This window comes from Stegostoma tigrinum, chromosome 45 (assembly GCF_030684315.1).
Source record: "Stegostoma tigrinum isolate sSteTig4 chromosome 45, sSteTig4.hap1, whole genome shotgun sequence".
In the NCBI taxonomy this organism is placed as follows: domain Eukaryota; kingdom Metazoa; phylum Chordata; class Chondrichthyes; order Orectolobiformes; family Stegostomatidae; genus Stegostoma; species Stegostoma tigrinum.
The window spans coordinates 7,379,616-7,398,215 of NC_081398.1; the positions used below are offsets into that span (position 1 = coordinate 7,379,616).

At 44.3% G+C, this 18,600-nt stretch overlaps 1 protein-coding gene across 2 annotated transcripts in view; it reads right to left on the bottom strand.

The window, feature by feature from the left end:
* Positions 1–3,805: 3,805 nt before the first annotated feature.
* alox12 (arachidonate 12-lipoxygenase) overlaps positions 3,806–18,600 on the bottom strand; it is a 30,533-nt gene continuing 15,738 nt past the window's right edge. For both annotated transcript variants that reach the window (XM_048524214.2, XM_048524213.2), the window contains exons 6-14: positions 17,895–18,064; positions 16,822–16,965; positions 15,263–15,466; positions 15,025–15,111; positions 11,244–11,413; positions 9,095–9,216; positions 6,578–6,678; positions 5,193–5,363; positions 3,806–4,348 (exon numbers count right to left, since the gene is read on the bottom strand). In XM_048524214.2, the coding sequence (XP_048380171.1) occupies positions 4,169–4,348; positions 5,193–5,363; positions 6,578–6,678; positions 9,095–9,216; positions 11,244–11,413; positions 15,025–15,111; positions 15,263–15,466; positions 16,822–16,965; positions 17,895–18,064 (1,349 nt within the window). In that variant the 3' untranslated portion in view covers positions 3,806–4,168. The remainder of the gene's footprint in view (positions 4,349–5,192; positions 5,364–6,577; positions 6,679–9,094; positions 9,217–11,243; positions 11,414–15,024; positions 15,112–15,262; positions 15,467–16,821; positions 16,966–17,894; positions 18,065–18,600) is intronic.

Consider the following 18,600-nt stretch of genomic DNA (forward strand, 5'->3'; position numbering starts at 1 on the left):
TGTTATCTTAAATGGGACAAGTTTTGGTCGGCATGGATGAGTTGGACTGAAGGGTCGTTTCTGTGCTGCGTGATTCTATGACCACCTCTTCCACCTCTGGGGGGGCACGGTGGCTCAGTGGTTAGCACTGCAGCCTCACAGCGCCAGGGACCCAGGTTCGATTCCCGCCTCGGGCGACTGTGTGGAGTTTGCACATTCTCCCTGTGTCTGCGTGGGTTTCCTCCGGGCGCTCCGGTTTCCTCCCACAGTCCAAAGATGTGCAGGCTAGGTGGATTGGCCATGCTAAATTGCCCGTAGTGTTCAGGGGTGTGTGGGTTATAGGGGGATGGATCTAGGTGGGATGCTTCAAGGGGCGGTGTGAACTTGATGGGCCAAAGGACCTGTTTCCACACTATAGCGAATCTAATCTAATCTAAAACAAGAATGGCTATTCTCCATACAATCTTCTCCTTCATCCTCCTCTCCTGTCACACCCCTTTCCACCCGCTGCAAGAATCTCCTCCACCCCTCCACCATCACCAAATTCCAAGTCACAATTCTTCCTTCTTATTCTCCTTAGCAGAGGTTCCAATGTCCTCTTCCTTCCAGCAAGATGGTGGCGGAGTAGGACACTGCAGCCAGAGATCATCCACCCCACCCGTTCTTTTTCTTCCTGACAGTGCTTTTTCTTCTTCTTTACATAGAACATAGAACATAGAACATTACAGCACAGTACAGGCCCTTCGGCCCTCGATGTTGTGCCGACCTGTCATACCGATTTGAAGCCCATCTAACCTACACTATTCCACGTACGTCCATATGCTTGTCCAATGATGGCTTAAATGTACTTAAAGTTGGCAAATCTACTACCGTTGCAGGCAAAGCGTTCCATTCCCTTACTACTCTCTGAGTAAAGAAACTACCTCTGACATCTGTCCTATATCTTTCGCCCCTCAATTTAAAGCTATGCCGCCTCGTGCTCGCTGTCACCATCCTAGGAAAAAGGCTCTCCCTATCCACCCTATCTAACCCTCTGATTATTTTACATGTTTCAATTAAGTCACCTCTCAACCTTCTTCTCTCTAATGAAAACAGCCTCCAGTCCCTCAGCCTTTCCTCGTAAGACCTTCTCTCCATACCAGGCAACATCCTAGTAAATCTCTTCTGCACCCTTTCCAAAGCTTCCACATCCTTCTTATAATGCGGTGACCAGAACTGTACGTAATACTCCAAGTGCGGCCGCACCAGAGTTTTGTACAGCTGCAGCATAACCTCTTGGTTCCGGAACTCGATCCCTCTATTAATAAAAGCTAAAACACTGTATGCCTTCTTAACAGCCCTGTCAACCTGGGTGGTAACTTTCAAGGATCTGTGTACATGGACACCGAGATCTCTCTGCTCATCTACACTACCAAGAATCTTACCATTAGCCCAGTACTTTGCGTTCCGGTTAGTCCTACCAAAGTGTATCACCTCACACTTGTCCGCATTAAACTCCATTTTCCACCTCTCAGCCCAGCTCTGCAGCTTATCTATGTCTGTCTGCAACCTACAGCATCCTTCGTCACTATCCAGAACTCCACCGACTTAGTGTCGTCTGCAACTTTACTAGCCCATCCTCCCATGTCCTCATCCAGGTCATTTATAAAAATGACAAACAGCAGTGGACCCAACACCGACCCTTGTGGTACACCACTAGTAACTGGTCTCCAGGATGAGCATTTCCCATCAACTACCATCCTCTGTCTTCTTTCAGCAAGCCAATTTCCAATCCAAACTGCTATATCTCCCACAATCCCATTCCTCCGCATTTTGTACAATACCCTACTGTGGGGAACCTTATCGAACGCCTTGCTGAAATCCATATACACCACATCAACTGGTTTACTCTCATCTACCTGTTTGGTCACCTTCTCAAAGAACTCAATAATGTTTGTGAGGCACGTCCTACCCTTCACAAAACCATGCTATCCCTAATCAATTTATTCTTTTCTAGATGATTATAAATCCTATCTCTTAAAACCTTTTCCAAGACTTTACCAACAACTGAGGTAAGGCTCACTGGTCTATAATTACCAAGGTTGTCTCTACTCCCTTTCTTGAATAGGGGAACCACATTTGCTATCCTCCAGTTGTCTGGCACTATTCCTGTAGACAATGACGAGTTAAAGATCAATGCCAAAGGCTCGGGAATCTCCTCCCTGGTTTCCCAGAGGATCCTAGGATAAATCCCATCTGGCCCAGGGGACTTATCTATCTTCACACTCTGTAGGATTTCTAATACCTCTTCCTTATGAACCTCAATCCCACCTAGTCTACTAGCCTGTATCTCAGTATTTTCCTCAACAACATTGTCGTTTTCTAGAGTGAATACTGTCGAAAAATATTGATTTAGTGCTTCCTCTATCTTCTCTGACTCCACACACAACTTCCCACTACTATCCTTGATTGGCCCTAATCTTACTTTCGTCATTCTTTTATTCCTTAAATACCTATAGAAAGCCTTAGGGTTTACCCTGATCCTGTCCGCCAACAACTTCTCCTCCTGGCTCTCCTGAGCTCTCTCTTTAGGTCTTTCCTGGCTACCTCGTAGGCCTCAAGCGCCCTAACTGAGCCTTCACATCTCATCCTGACATAAGCCTTCTTCTTCCTCTTGACCAGAGATTCCACTTCCTTCGTAAACCACGGCTCCCGCGCTCTACAGCTTCCTCCCTGCCTGACAGGTACATACTTATCTAGGACACACGGGAGCTTTTCCTTGAATAGGCACCACATTTCTAATGTGCCCAACCCCTGCAGTTTCCTTCCCCATCCTATGCTCCCTAAATCTTGCCTAATCTCATCGTAATTGCCTTTACCCCAGCTTTCTCTCATTGATTCCCGGCCTCTGGTGACAATTCCCGGCCAGGCACAGCGGCCTCCTGACATGGTGTGGTGTCCTCCTGGCATCCCAATTTGACGTGGTGATTTCCTAGCCTGGCGCGTGGCAAGGCGACCTTCCGGCTTCCTGAAGCAGCCTCCTGGCACGGCATATCACCAGTACGATGTGGAGCCAGGATCCATTGCAGACTGGAACCTAGATGCCAGTGTGGTCTGCTGTACTCAACTTCTATTCCTGTGCTGTCTAAAATAGTGTAGCAAAAGAAGCTGTGCCTCGGTACTTTTGTATCTAAGTCGGCGCTGTAATTAGCAACATATAAACTTTTCACTGTACTCATCAAGTACATGCAACAATAAAGGCTATTCTGTTCTGTTCAGAGGATCAAAAGTGAAGCAAGCTTCATTGGTGGGCTGGGGAAGGGGAGGTAAGAAACTTCGGTGTCTGTGGGTGCGGTTGCAGCTAAAACAGCCCTAATGGCATTGTGAGCCAACCCACAGCAGGAGGACTGCAGCAGTTCAAGAAGGCAGGTCACCACCACTTTCTTAAGGGAAACTTGAGACAGGCAATAAAATGCTGGCCCAGCCAGCAACACCCATGTTCCATAAATGAATTTTAAAAAAGGCTTCTCAACCACCACCCAGTGAGGGGATGGGGGAAGGGACATTGAAAGCCCAGGCTACAATAAAACCACCAACAATACCCCAGAATGCACATCACCACAGCCATTGCAGGTAACAAGCAGTTTTCATTCTGTATAACACCTTCAGGTTCTGTAGAGAGACTTGCATCATAAACTGGGAAGCATCGCTGAGTGCTTGGTAGAGCTGCCTATTGCAATTAGCTCTATTCCTGGAAGTTTTATTTATTGGCAGTGCATTCGTCCCTCTGATCTGCCATCTTTCTATGCCAACTGGAAAGCAAAATAAGACTCCTTACCCAATGGGGTGATGTTTGATTGTCATCTAAATATCATTTTATTCCAATTTTTGAATCATTGGTTAAAGGAAAATGACAAACATAAGTGCTTTCTTTAATGCCGATATGGCCCCAGTGTCGCACAGGGCAGTGTCCTGGAAATTAATTGTCAAAGTTTAGAGATTCCACACCAATCCTTGAGAGTTGGAAACCTCACCAAGTGGACAGGTATCTCCTTGCAGAGCAAGAGGGGTTTGCTGGAAGGTGAAATTGGGAACCTCCAGCCCAGCTTTCTCCCATTGTGGGACCAAGGATATAACATAATATTCTTTTTGATGTTGTCATGGGTCTAATTGGTCCTGGTTGGGTTGCAAAGGGGCTGTAAGTGAAGATTCAGATGCTGATGCTGTTCTCAATGTTGGAAGGTTTCAGGTACTCATATGGCAGAGGCAATCTTTTGTTACGCTCCTGAATCTGCTTCTCAATCTGCTGCAGGTCTTTCTGAAACTCTGTGATGATTTGCTTGGCCCCTTCCTCTGTAAAGTATTCCTCATCAAAAGAGCCCAGTAATATCTGAAATAAACATTATTTTATTTAGAAAAATGCAAATTGTGTTACAGATAATCGTAAGACATCTCCTGTCCACTTTCTGAGGAAGGGTCACCGGACCCAAAACGTTAATTCTGTTTTCTCCTTCACAGATGCTGCCAGACCTGCTGTGCTTTTCCAGCAACTTTGTTTTTGTTCCTCTCCACTTTTGCTTGTCCAGCCAAAAAGTGTGTGAGAGAGAGTGCATATGAGAGTGTGTGCTGCTGTGTTTCTTTCTGAGAAAGTGTGTGTTTCTGTGTAACTGTGTGTGTGTGCGTGTGTGTGTGTGAGAGAATGTGCTCTTGTGTGTTTATGTGAGTGTGTGTGACTGTGAGTGTGCGTAGATAAGAGAAAATGTATGTGGTTGTGTGTGTGTATGAGAGGGTGGGCGTATATGTAAGTGTGTGCGTGAATGTGTGTATCTGTCAATGTATGTAAGGTTGAACATGCCTGTGTGTGTATCTGTGTGCATGTAATGGTGTGTATGTCTGTGTGTGTGTTAGTATCTGCATGTGAGTGTGCATATCTGTGTGTGTTTGTGTTTGTGTTAGTATATGTCAGTGGGTATATGTTAGTTTCTGTGTGTGTTAGCATTTGTATGTGTGAATGTTGGTATCTGTATGTGTGTCTGTAATGTATGTCTGTGTGTACATGTCCAAGTCTGTGTGTATCTGTGCATGTGTGTGGATTAGTATCTGTATGTGTATCTGTGTGTGTTAGTATTTGTATGTGTGTGTGTCTGATGTGGGCAGCATACATCCATACAACACTCCCTGTGACTGTTTACGTTAAGAGACCTCACTTTCAGGACAGCTCATGGATGGCTTACCTTGTTAGGAAGTGGTCGGCCCAGATGCCAGGTGAAAGCCATCTGCACAGCGGACTGGCTCATGTCTGGCAAGGTTTCCATGAGGTTCTGAATTGAAATGTTGTCCTTTTTTACCGGGGGAGGCTGTCTCATTGTACAGGGAGTGTTTGGTACCCAACACGACCAGTCATACTGTCAATAGAAGGAGGTCAAAGATCAACAGTCATACAGAAAAGTACACGTATCAATAGATCTGGTTCATTTGCCCAAAATGATGAGACATTTTGGAAATAGGAGTGGGAAATGCTTGGAGAATTCTTACACTTTTCAGATATGGAATGCCAGGCCATAGTGGGAAATGGGATCTTGAGTGGGCCACTTTAAGAGAGCTAGTTTGGCTGGATGGGCCAAAGCACATCCCTCTGTATTGTAACTTTCACTGCTTCTGCACCAGCAAGGACATACGTCAGTGTTTGATACCTCAACATTAGCGTTTAACCACAGAGGTCCCCGCACTGCATTTCCTCCCATTTCACCTGATTTCACCTCCTTTAAAAAGGAACAAGACCTACATTTAAGTATCACTTTACACAGCCACTGGATATCTCAAAGTACTCCACAACCAATGAAGTAGATTTTGTTTGACAAGTAGCTAATACTGTAGCGTAGGAAAGGCAATGTCCAATATGTGCACAGCAAGGTCCCAGACAGCATTGTGGTAATGATGTCTATTTGTGACATCGACTGTGGGATGGATTTTGGCAGGACACTGAGAGAATCTCCCTGTTGTCCTTCAAACCTGTGGGATTTTCTATACCCACTCAGGCAGGCAGCTGGGGCCTTGATTCAACATCTCATCTGAAAGATAGCCCTTTTGGACAGTGCTGCACTCCCCCAGCATGGCACAGAGGGCTCAACCTCGAGAGTAGTATTTGAATGTGCAACAGTAGTTAGATTCCAGGGTTCAATTCCAGCCTCAGGCAGCTGCCTGTGTGGAGTTTGCACATTCTCCCCATGTCTGTGCAGGTTTCCTCCGAGTGCTCCAGTTTCCTCCCACAGTCCAAAGATGGATGGGTGGATTGGCCATTCAAACTTGCCCACATTGTCTGGGGATGTTCAGGCTAGATGGGTTAGCCATGGGAATTGGATGGGATGCTCTTTGGAAGGTCAGTGCAGACTCGATGGGCTGAATGGCCTCTTTCTGCCCTGTAGGATTCTAACATTGTGAGACAGAGACTAGTGTGCTGCCCATTGAACCATAATTAACACACTTGTCCTAATTTTGGATTCTTATCCACCCCCAATCGCCCACCCAAACATCCTATCTCATGTGCTCCACACTCATCCCACTTGAGCCAACTTGACAGTGAGGGTTGAATGAAACAAAGATATTGACAACTCATTACCTGTCCATTATTTACTGCAGCATGTTGGGCTGAGCATGTGAAGACCACCATGGTGAGGAACTTGCACATCTCATCTCGGGTGTGAAGGACCAACGGGATTCCTGAAAGCATCCCACAAAAAGTTCAGATAGTCAGACAGAACACAAAGAGCAGAGGAGACGCAAGGGTTTCTCTTAGGGGACGTCACTATTGCAGAGCCCTTTGTTTTGCTTTCCCTGCTCCATTGAACATAGTGGGGCTAGTTAGCACAGTTGGCTGGACGGTGATCTGGTGTAATGCCAACAGATTGGGTTCCATCCCTGTACCGGCTGAAGTCACTATGAAGGCCTTGTCTTCTTAACTTCACCTGAGGCTTGGTGACCCTCAGATTGAATGGAAGAGTATCCTCTGGGACTGTGGTGACATTTGCTTTCATGGAGGATGGGAACAGGTTACTTGACTGAATTGATGTTTGCAAGTTGCCAGTCACCCCATCTTCCACTCATCCTATCAACACACCCTTCTGTTCTTTCCTTCCTCATGGACTTATCCAGCTTCACTTTGAATACATTTCTGCTATTTGCCTCAACCAGTCTTTTCTGTACATTTACCCTCTCTGAATTATAAAGGAGCTTTTCCTGAACTTCCTTTCAGACATAGGTTGGGGTGTGCTCACAGCAAGACCTGTGCTTAAAACACCCACCCCGTCCCTACTATAATATTTTATCTTCACTTGAGGCTTCCGAAATCTCTTCCAATTTCGGTTTGATTCCCATCAACTTGCCATTGGCAGCAATGCCTTCAGCTGCCTGGGCCCTAAGCCCTGCAATTCCTTTCTTAAGTCTCTACAATCATATATTTCCTCTTGAAAATACCCCTGAAGACTCACCACTTTGACCGAGCTCCAATCACCTGTCCATATTAGCTCATTATGTGTTTTGGTGTCTAGATTGGTTTTAATGATGTTCCTGGTGCGGGAGATAGTTTAATATATGTTTTTTTCCTGCATCTTCAACTGCAATTTCATTCCACTTTTGGGGGTTTTTGGAAGTTGGTGGAAGGATTTCCCAGAAATAAACCCATGGGTGATAGGTCACAGCGTGAGCCCAGGGCGAGGAACATTTCCCATTTCTTCACAAGATCTCAGTTTGAGATGTTAAAAGTGCTAAATAAATGCTTATTGATTCTTGTATTATTAAATTAACAGAAGTTCATAGTGTGGAATTTATTCAGTGGAAGTCCTTTACAATAAGATTTGTACAGCTTGAATTCACTTGTAGCAGAGGGGCTCTGTTGGCTCACAAAAGAAGAAAATCTTTATTTAAATCTCCATTTTGCTGCTTGAAATTAGGAGTTTTCTTAATAATGTGGCACATTATAATTGGTCCAGCTATAATGCAATTGGCTATAGTGTGGTCCACAGAGTCAGGGAGTCATTCAGCACATAAACAGACCCTTTTGGTCCAACTCATCCATACCAACCAAGCTCCTCAAACTAAACACTTTCCCAGCTATAATCCAGTCCAGCTGTAAACTGGTCTGGCTGTAACATGGTTTCATTTTTGGAACCCAATTTCTAAATTATAATTGACTTCCACTGCATTTGGCAATGTAGATCTTTTGAAATTGTTCTGTTTATTCTGGCAGGCTGATATTCAAATCTTCAATATGGCCTTGCCAGAGCTGAGGGTAGATCTCCCACATGCCAATGGTTGCACATGCATTGTCTGTCTTCCATCATCGCCTAAATTGTCATTCTGAAGACATGAGCATTAGCGGTGACCGCGCACAAATTGTTCAGCTACTACTGACTCCACAAGCAAACAGGCATCATCAGGAACAGTAAATAAGAGTGATATTTCTCTCTTCCGACTATTCCCCCACCAAGATATTCTGGCCATGTGATTTGTTTATGGAATTGTGCCAACTGACCACGTTCTGGAGTCTAAAATAGAAATCTTCTTGTCCCAAATGGACACATTTAATGATTTTGGGGAATTGACATAACTGCAATGTTCAATCGTTTAATCGATCTGTGTTTGATTATGTTAGATTGATTCAACCTGGGTGTGCAAAAAGCTTCTAGAAAGACCTATGCAACATGTTCAGAAATCCTGTGAGTGCTGAGATATTCTAAAGCAATCTGAATAAGCCTGTTGTGAAGTTAAAATATTGATTCTGCACTGGCCATCCAAAAAGCATCCCACCTAAACCTACCATATCCTGTAACCCCATATTTGCCATGGCTAATCCACCTAGCCTAGGCACCCCTGAACACTATGGACAATTTCACCATAGCCATTCCACTTAACCTGCACATCTTTGGACTGTGGGAGGAAACCTGAGCACCTGGAGGAAACCCACGCAGACACAGAGAGAACGTGTAAACTCCACACAGACAGTTGCCAAGGCTGGAATTGACCCTGGGCTCCTGGTGCTGTGGCCTATCTTACTATCTGCTTGTCCACAAGGAGCTTTTGTACTTCCTCACTCTACATCCTTTTCTCAATTATTCCTCAAGCAATTGCTTTCAGTTACCAATTCCTGGAAGGTCCTGAAATCCCTCCTGTGCCAGATCTTTAATCCAAGCCTGTAGTTCACTGTCCTGGAGTACATCCTCGTCAGTCTCATAGTAGAGCTCTGTAATGCCTTTGACGTACCTGGGGATTAAGACAGGTATTAAACATGGTTTTCCCTTGCTCAGTGATCATTGAGAGATAGAGGGGCCCACCAAGTCCTCTACAGCTAACAATAGACTTCCTGGAACTAACAATTGTGGATAGTGTCAGTGACTGCAACAAGGTCAGCCAGGTGGACATCTTTGAATATGATTTCCCTGATTGGGGCTATTAATCTGGTCCAATCAGGGAGCCCTGGTTGACAGAAATAACAGGAGTGTCAGAGGTTCTGCTAACTCCAAGAGCTGGCTCTGAAGGAGCTGGATCAGTGTCAAGGTCTCACCATGTGCAAAATAAACGGTGACTTTGGTGATGGGATACCAGCCTCTGTGCAGTTATTTCAGACATGACTACAGGTTTCAACAGGAAATTTAACTACTTGTGGAAGTGGCACCCAGTCTTCACATGATACGTGCTAACCAACTGGATACAAAATAAGCTTTTATGGGGGAGGCAGAATCTTTTGAAATTTTCTTGAGGGTTTGTTTTTGATTTTTGGGGTCTGTATTTTGGTCATCCAGGGTTCCGTTTTCATTCTCACTAACTCATTTATGAAATTAATTCAGTCACATAATAACATTACAGTCTGTATTTATGTTGGCAAATGGAGTGTTCAGGCTCAACATTGAGAGAGAATAAGAATAATCTAATCTCGTTAATTGCTTATGCTCCCTCAAACTCAGAGCAACAGCTCACAAGGAAAGCATTAGTTTCCAGATTCCACAGCATTGACAATGGTGCAAGACAACAGGCATAGGTTAAGAACAAAGTTCTTTTCAAAATAACAAACATGCACTTCTAACACAAAAAACCATCACCCAAAACACACCTTCCATAGACAGGTGAGGTGACAGCTAATGTGTTTCCATCACATATACACAGTGCTTGAAAATTTTAATCAAGCAGTTACTACCCTTTTAAACTGCACTTCAGACCCAAATCTCAGATTTAAATTCATTACCAACAGAAATAGTTTCTTCTCTCTCTTCCTACTTATCAGTTCCCCTTAATTTCTTGCATTGTAAGAGATGTCCACAGCTGCCTCTTGTGTCAGCCAGAATTTTCTTTGGATAGAATTCCCTTTTTGTAATTCTAGTCTGCAGATTTTTGTAGTATTGAATGGTGACAGCTTAACCTTTAATACATCTCCAAAAAAATAGATGTAGATAGTAGAAAAAAAACAGAAGTAGTTTATGACATAATGATAAGAAAACAGGTTGGATTATGTTAAAGCTGGTTTGACTACATTAGCATTAGATAAAGAGATACTGTTACTTCTTAAGAGATATTGGCTAGGTCAATGCTATGTGATTATAGAATAAATGAGCTGATAAATAACATAGACAACTGATTGACACCTCCCAGAGGTAGTCAGTTATGCCTCATTAGGTAGAGCAATGTAAAGACTTCATATTAACCCTCTCAGATCAAATGCCTTACACAATATCTTGAAAAATTAACAAGACTGGGAAGGAGGCAAGATTGTAATTGCAGTGATGCCCACTTGTTAAGAAAACCTATGATCGCAGTCTGATGTTAAAGTCATGGGACAAATGTATCGTTCTGGTTATTCAGAATCTAGCAACCTCCTTCTTGGATTAGCATCCAATCCCTTCACAACAGTAGCAACAGTGGGTACCATCTACAAGATGCACTACATCAACTCTCTCATGCTCCTTCGACAGTACCTTCCAAACCCATGACCTCTACCACCTAGAAGGACTTATGGGATCACCACCCCCTGCACGTTCCCCTCCGAGCAACACTCCATCCTGATCTTTGGAAATACATTGGCTGTTCCTACATTGTCGTCGAAACAAAATCCTTGATATCCCTCTCCAAAAGGCATTATAGGTGAATCAACACCACTTAGGCTGCAACAATTCAAGAAGGCAGCTCACTGCCACCTTCTCAGGGACAATGAACACCAGCCTTGTCAGCAGCATATACTTCCCATGAATAAAAGCAAATTTAAAAATCCAGCTCCCCAAGTCTTAGCAAGAACTTACTTATTGATTGCAAACCAGAGTTGGAGGCCATCTTCTTGATAATAGTATTCCTTCAACCCTTCAGTCCCACGTTTCTTCAGGTTATCTGGCAGGCACATGGCCTCGTAGCTGAATGCTTGAAACCCTTTCTGTGCAATGACATCCTGACCAACGCCTCCTGAGGCAACCACCTTGAGAACAGAAATGAACAAAGGAATATTGTCAGATTCCCTATTTCTTTATTTGTATGCACCGGGACAGAGCTTCCCAAACAGTGAGTTGCCACCCTGCTGAGATACTGGGGTTGTGAGCTCTCAGGCAGCAATGGTTGCCTTTGAGTATAGAGTCATAGATTCACACAGCATGGAAAAGGATTCTTCAGTCCAACTTGAGCATGCCAACCAGACATCCCAAACTGACCTAATCCCATATGCCAGCATTTGGCCCATATCCCTCGAAACTCTTCCTATTCATATACTGAGTGAAAAAATCCCAGGTTTTCCAGCCTATTTTTATATCTCAAACTCTCCATTCTCAGCAACATCCTGGCAAATCTTTTCTGAACCCTCTCCAGCTTAATAATGTCCATCCTATAACAGAGGGCCAGAACTGGACACAGTGCTCCAGAAGAGGCCCATCCAACATCCTGAACAACCTCAACATGACATCTCAACTCCTATACTCAAAGATCTGACAAATGAATTGCCTTTGAAATGTTCCCTTTGCCCCATTCCCCAAAAGCCCCACACCCTCCACCTGTGTGAATAGACTCCCTGGCATATTCGTATGCTTATTGTAAATGTTGTAATTGTACCAGCCTCCACAACTTCCTCTGGCAGCTCGTTCCATACATGCACCACCCTCTGTGTGAAAAAGTTGCCCTTTAGGTCCTTCTCAAATCTTCTCCCTCTAACCATAAACCTATGACCTCTAGTTTTGGACACCCCCGCCCCTAGGTAAAAGACCTTGGCTATTCACCCTACCATAACCCTCATGATGTTATAATCCTCTATAAGGTCACCAATCAGCCTCTGACGCTCCAGGGAAAAGTCGCAACTGCGTGCTAACAGTTCATGTTATTTTGGAATGATGGGCATAGCCTGAAGGACCAATCTTTGAGGACTGATTCATGTTATAAAAAGCCAGTGAAAACCTATGAATACTTTTTCTCCAACGACTCCCCACCCAGGCTCACAGCTTTGCTCATCCTCAAGTTCCAGCACCATGGTTGACTGCGTCTTTAAAGCCTTGAAATGGGGGTCACAGTGGGAACAAAAATTGTGAAGTACTATTCCAGGATCAGGGTTTGGATTAAGTTGATGTGATTGAGGTTTTAGCTTTCTTTTAACTTAAGGATCACTTGATTGGACCACTTCTGGAATGCCATGTTCAATTCTGGTCCCTGTGCTGTTGGGAAAGACGTTGTTAAACTTGAAAGGGTGCAGAAAAGATTTACAAGGATATTGAAGGAGATGAGCTATAAGGAGATGTTGGGTAGCCTGGGGCTATCTTCACTGGAAAGTCGGAGTCTGAGGGGTGACGTTAGAGAAGTTTATAAAATCATTAGGCGCATGGATAAGGTGAATAGCCAAGGTCTTTTCCCCAGGGTAGGGGAGTCCAAAACTAAAGGGCATAGATTTAAGGTGAGAGAAGAACCATATAAAAGGAACCTAAGAGTTAACTTTTTCGCACAGAGGCTGGTGCATATATGGAACGAGCTGCCAGAGCAAGTGGTGGAGGCTAGTACAATTGCAACATTTAAAAGACATCTGCATGGGTACATGAATTGGAAGAGTTTGGAGGGATACGGGCCAAATGCTGGCAAATGGGACTAAATTAATTTAGGATATCTGGGCGGCATGGGCAAATTGGACTGAAGGGTCAGTTTCCGTGCTGTACAACTGTGTGACTCTGTGATTGTTCGCAGATATGTACTATAGGTATACTCACTGGTGACCCACTAGGCATGCTAGAAAAAAAAGTAGCATTTCAGCATTCACATGCAATTTCAATTTCCATTTACACCATTATAACCTTAGCATATGTGTGCTCAGATGAAAATTTGGTTGGCACCAGTCAGCATGCAAATGGTGACCTTTGCTGCCAATTGCAAAGTCCTAAAAAATATAACTACAGAGTCACAGAAATGTTGTGGTGCTTCAGGAGGCCTTTCAGTCCATCGTGCCTGTACCAACTCTTCAAATGAGCATAATTACCTAGTGCAAATCTCCTCCCATTCTTCCCTATTGAGCAAGCAGGGGCAGGACTTATGCAATTAGTGGTAAGGCCTTGGGTGATGTTGTAGAACAGAGAGAGGCCTAGAGGTACAGGTACATGATTCTTTGAAGTTTGCATCACTTGTAGACCGGGTACTTAAGAAGACGTTTCGCCTTCATTGCCCAGTCCTTTGAGTGTACGAGTTGGGACATCATGTTGAGGTTGTACAGGACATCGGTGAGACCACTTTTGGAGTACTACGTCTAGTTCTGCTTGCCCTGTTATTGAAATGATATATTAAGCTGAAGAAGATTCAGAAGAGATATACTAGGTGTTGCCAGGTAAGGAAGGTTTGAGTTATAAAGAAGAACTGGTTCGGCTGGGACTTTTTTCAATGGAGCGTAGGAAGTTGAGGGGTTATCTTATAGAAGCTTATAAAATTATGAGAGATACAAATAAGGTGATTGGCAGATATATTTTCCCTAGGGTAGGGGATTTCAAGACTAAGAGCATATTTTTAAGGTGAGAGGAGAAAGGAGAAAGAGAGAAAAAAAATGAGGTGCAACATTTTTACACAGAGAGTGGTTCATGTGTGGAATGAAGAAGTGTTGGATGTGGATACAGTTACAATGTTTAAAAGATATTTGGATAAGTACCTGAATAAGAAATGTTTAGAGGGACATGATAAGTGCAGGCAATTTGGACTAGTCTAGTTTGGGATTATGTTCAGCATGGACTGGTTGGACTGAAGGGTCTGCTTCCCTGCTTCATGAGTCTGTGATTCTATCCTTAAATGCTTCATTCAAACAAGGGGAGGTCTGGAGGTGGAGTTGTCATGAAAATTTCTAGTATTCCGGAACACCAGGTTAATGCTCTGGGCCATTGGTTTGCGTCCCAATGGGGTGATGGTGAAATCTGAATCAAGTTTTAAAAATCTGGAATTTTTTTTAAGAAAGCTGGCGTAATTGTCACAAAGAAAAACCTTGGTAAAAACATCTGGATCACTGATGTCCCTTAGGGAAAGAAATCTGCCTTACCCAGTCTGGCCTACATATGACTTCTGACCCCATCCAATGTGTTGATCTCAACTGCCCTCTGGGCAAATAGGGATGGGCAATAAATGCTGGCCTAGCCAGCAATGCCCACATCCGATGAATGCAAGATTGTGAGAAATAAGACCATCCTGAAACAGAAGTTGGAGGATGACAAGGTGCGTGAATACCAATTTAACATGTGGTATTCTGTGTAGCAGTTGCCTTATTTCCGAGCCATAATGAATCCATTAAAGTAACAAGGGCCGTGTGTGCGGCTGGAGGTCTACAAAAGTCTTAAACTTGCCTTCCACAACTCACAAAGGGAAAAAGCTATTCTCCTGTCCAATCAGAAACAATTGACCTAAATTCTACTCAATCTCAGTGATTGAGCTTTTGAGTGAACTGACCTGGGTCCTGTTCTATTGAGTCTGTCAAGTGGCTGAGCCCAATTAAAAGTCTATGTTGCTATTGTTGCTGGCATCATTAAAGGAAGGTTAAAGGAAGGACACACCTCACATTCTAAAGACGTGAAGAGAGAAGGGATGACTTACCCTGGCAATGACGCCATCCTTGCCCAAGAGGTCACTTCGGGCCCGGGTGTTTATCTCTAGTGTGTACCTCGTGTGTGGGGTGAGGAGCTGAAAATGGACAGAAGAAAACATTAATGTCACAAAACCAATTTAAACCTGGCAAACTCCAACAGCAACCCCAGTTTCCAAGTAGATACCTGGTAACAGAAGTCTTTGCAGGGTCCCGAGAGGGCATCGCACTATCCCCACCTCCCCTTACCTTGAAAATCGGGTGCACGGCAGGCAGCTGCCTCAAGGTCGCAATGCAGAAAGTTTCCCCCAGCAAGTGGGTCCCGCACAGGTGGTAGACTATCTGGTGCAGCTGGAATTCGGAACTCCGCACCCAAATCTTTGCCAGGAGCCAGGCATTTTCCTGGTCCGTGGGCAGGAAAATAGGGTTATCGCATCCGGGGACTTGGCGGAGCTGTGGATGTGGATTTGGTTGAGAAATAAGGAAATGAGGCAGGCCAAGCAAGATTTATATGTCTAACACCTTCCCAAAAACTCACCAGCAGGAGCCTTCTCAATGCCACCTGATGTTGCCAATTCATATATCACCTTCCCTAACCACCAATTTGTACTGTCTCTCTCTTTTGTTCCTTCTGTCCCTTCTACTGTCTTTTCTTGTATGCTTTCGTTCTCTGTGTCACATTGCTTGTCTCTCTGTCCCATACCTTTCTATCTCAGTCATTTCCTGATTGTGTATCTCTTTGAACGCATCTCACTTTCTCTCTTTTACTTTGTTTCTCGCTCTGATTTTTCTGTGTCGCTCAAGTTTTCTCTCCTCCTGACCCTTTTGTGCATTCTGCCAAATGGGAAGATGGTGCTGCAGTGGTAATGTCACTGGTCTAGTCATTTGGAGGCCCCGGTGTCCTTTGGGAACATCCCACTGCGGAAGGGAGATCGACTTTGAATTCAATTTTAAAGTTAAATTTTTAAAAATTGATTCATGATTAAAATGCAGAATCAGAACAAACATCAAACAAAACCCCCAAAAAACCAAAAGAACTGCAGATGCTGGAAGTCTGAAAAGAAACCCATTTGGTTCACAAATGCCGTCTTTACCTGATCTGGCCTACATGCGACTCCAGACCTACAGCAATGTGGTTTACTCATAGTAGGAGAAAACTACTACAGATGCTACAAACTGTCCTGAAAACCAAAAATGCTGGCAATCTCAGCATGCATGGAGAGAGAGCAAGGTAATGTTTCGACTCTAGATGGCTCTGATGAAGAGTTAAGTTAGCTTGCACTCTCTGCACGGATGCTGTCTGACCCCGCTGTGATTTCTGACATTTTTTGTCTTCTGTGAATTTTTCATAACTGCCCTCTGAAATGACCGAGCTAGCCATCAGAATCTGTTAGGGATGTCCACATTACAAGAAAGAATAAAAATACTCTAGTTATATTTTTCTGTCTTTCTTTTCCTCTTTTTGTCTATCAAGGCCTACTCATTTGACTGTCCATTCCTTGTTCCCTGCTCTCTCCAGCTCCGTATCTCTTCCACTGACCTCCATTCTGCCTTCCTGTCTATCTATATTTCCCTTTCTCTGCTGCGCCCTTTCTGCATTTCAACCTCAGCCTCTTTTGCTTTTTGCTGTTGTCCATTTCTCTCTGTGTCTCTACTCTTTCTGTCTTTCCATCTCAGTGTCTATTTATTTCTCTCTACTCTTTACCCTTAAGTGCAACATTGTGAAGGGTAGAGTGAGTGGCACCTGTGGAGACATTTCTGTGATGAAAAATAAGTATTTAAGAAACCCCAACAATGCTTCCACCTACCTGGATGGCGATTGGCATCAGCCTGTTTTCAGGATCCTGGTACAGGAGACAAATTGGAGCTGCGATGTACTGCTGAACTCCATTTATTACATTGGCAGGAACTCCATCCAAGACCTTGTAATCCACAATGTAAATGTTTCCTTTCTGAGAGAAACAGTAGTCTTTAATGATCCTGGCACAGATTGTCACACAGTTTAGGAATTTAGGCAAACAAGTAACTCATCCATCCTCTCCCTGTCCTGGGAGTGTTTGATGGGGGACAGTGTAGAGAGAGCTTTACTCTGTATCTAACCCCATGCTGTCCCTGTCTTGAGAGTGTTTGATGGGTGACAGTGTAAAGAGAGCTTTACTCTGCATCTAACCCTGTGTTGCCCCTGTCCTGGGAGTGTTTGATGGGCGACAGTGTAACGGGAGCTTTACTCTGTATCTAACCCTGTGCTGTCCCTGTCCTCGGAGTGCTTGATGGGGACAGTGTAGAGTGAGCTTTACTCTGTATCTAACCCTGTGTTGCCCCTGACCTGGGAATGTTTGATGGGCGACAGTGTAAAGAGAGCTTTACTCTGCATCTAACCCCGTGCTGTCCCTGTCCTGGGAGTGTTTGATGGACGACAGTGTAAAGAGAGCTTTACTCTGCATCTAACCCCGTGCTGTCCCTGTCCTGGGAGTGTTTGATGGACGACAGTGTAAAGAGAGCTTTACTCTGCATCGAACCACGTGCTGTCCCTGTCCTGGGAGTGTTTGATGGACGACAGTGTAAAGAGAGCTTTACTCTGCATCGAACCCCGTGCTGTCCCTGTCCTGGGAGTGTTTGATGGACGACAGTGTAAAGAGAGCTTTACTCAGCATCTAACCCCGTGCTGTCCCTGTCCTGGGAGTGTTTGATGGACGACAGTGTAAAGAGAGCTTTACTCTGCATCTAACCCTGTGCTGTCCCTGTCCTCGGAGTGTTTGATGGGGGACAGTGTAGGGTGAGCTTTACTCTGTATCTAACCCTGTCTTTTGCCTGCCCTGGGAAGTGTAGTCACTGTTGACATTGACATTAAAGGTTAATATGTGTACACAGGCACACTTACCTTAATTTCCTCCTCCAACGTGGAGCCTCTGAGGGATTGGCAGACCATTTTATTTGTCACTGGAAACTTCTCTGGGATCTCCCTGCACTTCTCAATCAGGCAGGGGTTGCATCCATTCTTAAACTGGTATCCGAAAAACCAATCCTCCTTCCAGTGTTTCACCACAAAGTCTGGATGGGAAACAAGTGGCATGGGTGGGGAATAAATATGTTTGTTAAAAGCTCAGCACTCCTTAAAGATGCAGCACACTGCCCTATGACTGTGAATGTCAGGATGAGGTAAATGTACACTGGTCATTGTGGGTGAATTAATAAAAAGACACCAAGTCCCAGATGTTGTGGGTAGCTTTCCAAATTAAAATCAGTGACATAGTCATAGAGTCACACAGACCATTCGGTCCAACTAGTCCATGCTGACCATACTCCCAGACTCGACTAGTCCCACCTGCCTGCGCTTGGCCCAGGTCCCTCAAAACCTTTCCTATGCATGAATTTATCCAAATGTCTTTAAAACACTGTAACCGTGTCCACATATTCACCACTTCCTCTGGAAGTTCATTCCACATATGAACCACCCTCTGTGTATAAACATTTGCCCCTCATGTCTTTTTTAAATCTCTCTCCTCTCACCTTAAAGATGTGCCCTTTAGTCTTGAAATCCCCCATCCTAGGGAAAAGACATCTACCATTAACTCTATCTCTGCCCA